Source organism: Leguminivora glycinivorella, chromosome Z (assembly GCF_023078275.1).
Source record: "Leguminivora glycinivorella isolate SPB_JAAS2020 chromosome Z, LegGlyc_1.1, whole genome shotgun sequence".
Lineage (NCBI taxonomy): Eukaryota > Metazoa > Arthropoda > Insecta > Lepidoptera > Tortricidae > Leguminivora > Leguminivora glycinivorella.
The window spans coordinates 34,875,953-34,878,925 of record NC_062998.1 but is presented as its reverse complement, the minus strand read 5'-3'; the positions used below and the strand labels follow the sequence as shown (position 1 = coordinate 34,878,925).

Genomic DNA, 2,973 nt, shown 5'->3' with positions numbered 1-2,973 from the left:
GTCAAAAACATTTTAGTTTATAAATTCGGGCCTTGCATCTAATCTAATACAATTCACAATGCCAATATGCTTTGTCAATTTTAGAATACCGTTTATGCTATGAGACTTTATTATAGCTTCCAATTCCAGCAACTGTAAAATTACGTTATGTTATGATATATTAACAAGAATATTAGAAGCATAATAATTATATTAAAAGAACATTATTTTTTCTTATTCTTAATGTCGTGCCCGTTAAGTGTTAGAATGTACCATATTCTTTGGGTTATATTGTACAGACTGTGGGATGTATCCACGTTAACATTAATATCCAGTATTATAGTATTTTTCCTGTATGGATATTTGATTGCTTTTTGTGTATTTATGGTAGGTTTGTCCGGTAAGTATTGACTGCTGTTCATTCATAATATCTTCTTTTATTTCCTCTTGGATTACTTAACTCAAAAATATTTATTTGATATTTGGATACTTTGTTAAAATGACTTATTGGGTACTTTGTGAAACAAGTTTAAAGTCCCACTGCTGGGTAAAGGTCTCCACTTGACGCTGGTATACTTCTTGTAAGTTAGACTGTACCTGTGTTATGACAAGTCAAGGTTTCAATTTTCATTTAGAAATGTGTACATGTTTCAGGAATCCTGTACAATGCTCAAGACCTGCTATTATACTATCCAAATGACCCACCAGAATCCAGAATGTTCATCCTCCAACCTAGTAACTTTAAGCTTCCCCATGAAAATATTAAGATAAACAACAAGGATAAATTGAAAATTCACATATTTCTTATCAAACAACCGACTAACAGCAACCACATACCAACAATGATATTTTTTCATGGAAATGCTGGAAATATGGGCCAGAGGTAAGTACTCTAATTACAAGTTCTTCATAGATTATACGAATAGCTTGGCTCTTATTTTAAAATCTTTGGCTTTGCTGCCCCAAGAAGTGCACACCGCCTTGTGCCATGGTTCAGTTGGCCTTAGCCTTAGGGTAAATATGTCCTTGTGAACAGTCATTATTCTAAAAACATAACAAAGAATGATCTGGTAGCTAAACATTACAATATACAATAAACTTGTTCACAGGTTGTCTAATGTTTCTGGATTTTATCACAAACTAAAAATAAATATTATGATGGTGGAGTACAGAGGTTATGGTTTATCAGAGGGCACCCCATCAGAAAGGGGGCTATACACTGATGCTCAATCTGCACTGGACTACTAATGCACAGGACTGACATTGATCGCTCAAAGATTATTTTATTTGGCAGATCATTAGGTATGCATATCTCTGGTAAAATTGATTTCATTTAAAGTTTGATTATTTTGTTCATTGTAATAAATTCTAATGCATTGAGCAGGAACCAGACAGATCCATATTCTATTTCATGTACAGTCCATCAGATATATCGGAGCTTCCAAGTTTCTCACAATTATTTGAATTCCCTCTATTATCACTACAGTAAAGTGTCCAGATATGTTTAAGCACCTTGACAGCTCAACTATATCTGATGGCGGCTGTGCAAATTGACTAATAGTATTAAATATGAGTCTAACAATGTTTGTTACAAATAAACATACTACCTGCTGATGGTTCTGTCTTGTTTCAACAGGGGGAGCAGTGGCTATAGATTTAGCTTCCAGGTTGGAGAATAGAAACAAGATTTGGGCATTAGTTGTAGAGAACACATTCACGAGCATACCAGACATGGCCCAGATCATTCTCAAGTGGAGGTGCTTGAAGATACTGCCACTGATATGTTACAAGAACAAGGTGAGATCAGATCAGATCAATTCTAGAATGTTTCATTCAGTTTCAATGGAGACTCTATTTAATAATGTAAAATTTGTTAAATATGATAAACAAATTGATTAATTGAAATTACCCTTTGTACCTTCACTGTTTGTGTCTATAGGTACTTACTTCCGCTTTAAGACATCTTGTTTAGATTTCTCAAAATCTTCCACTTTTATATTTAACTAATATCTTATCGTCGCATATCCACAATACAAGCCTTACTGAGCTTAATATGGGACTAGGTTAATTTACGTAAGATTACCTCATAACATTTTCCATATACCTATTTCATAGTAAACCTTTACTATTTGTCTTTTTCAGTACATGTCAATTAACAAAATTGGTCAAGTCCTAGCACCCACATTAGTAATGTGTGGCTCTAATGACGCTCTAGTGCCGCCCGAAATGGCAAACCAGCTGTACATGAGGTGTGGCGCCATCTGCAAGAAGCTGACCGTGATGCCGGGCGGCGGGCATGACAACACGTGGACCTGCAGGGACTACTACTCTTCCATCCAGCAGTTCCTCGTCAACGTGCCCATGCTGCCCGCCAGTCTCGGACCGCTTCTTGATGACGAAGACAACGATGCCTATGATAATAACGTGACGAGACAGAGCTTAGTGCATACAGTATAGTGAGTTGAGTGACTGAGTGAAAATACCTATTGTGTACAAAAACGTACTTTTACCTCAATTTGCATAAATTACGCTAACATGCAAATTATTTTTATAACATCTTATGTATTTTAACTGTACAGAAACTTAATTAGCACCGCCATTCAATCCTTGACAAGAGCACATAAATGGTGTTGTAAGTTGAAGTAGGTCTTGCAAAATAGATGGAACGTAGTTACGCAAAAACGTTCCAATCCACATTAAATTGTCATTGAGTTTTAGACCTTGTATGAAAAACAAAAGACTTTAGTCTTCTTCTCAAAAGTCAATTTCAGATGAATTAGAACCGTTCTGCGTAACTACGTCCCTATTTTATCTTTATGTAATGTACGGCACTATGTGCACTATGTGCCGTACATTACAAAATCTAAACCGTTAAAATTGTAATGTAGCACAAATCCAGTTAAAAAGCAATATTAAACGCAAGCTTGTCATTTAATTTCGAGAAGCAATATATTTCAAGTTATTTTAATAGAATACAAATAATGCAATTTTTGA

General features: G+C 35.1%; 1 protein-coding gene across 1 annotated transcript; it reads left to right on the top strand.

The window, feature by feature from the left end:
* LOC125241825 (protein ABHD13-like) lies at nucleotides 1-2,973 on the top strand. The gene is given in 6 exon segments (XM_048150472.1): nucleotides 1-379; nucleotides 634-862; nucleotides 1,089-1,222; nucleotides 1,225-1,281; nucleotides 1,616-1,776; nucleotides 2,122-2,973. Coding segments are annotated over 6 exon segments (1,053 nt in total). The 5' UTR covers nucleotides 1-222; the 3' UTR covers nucleotides 2,437-2,973.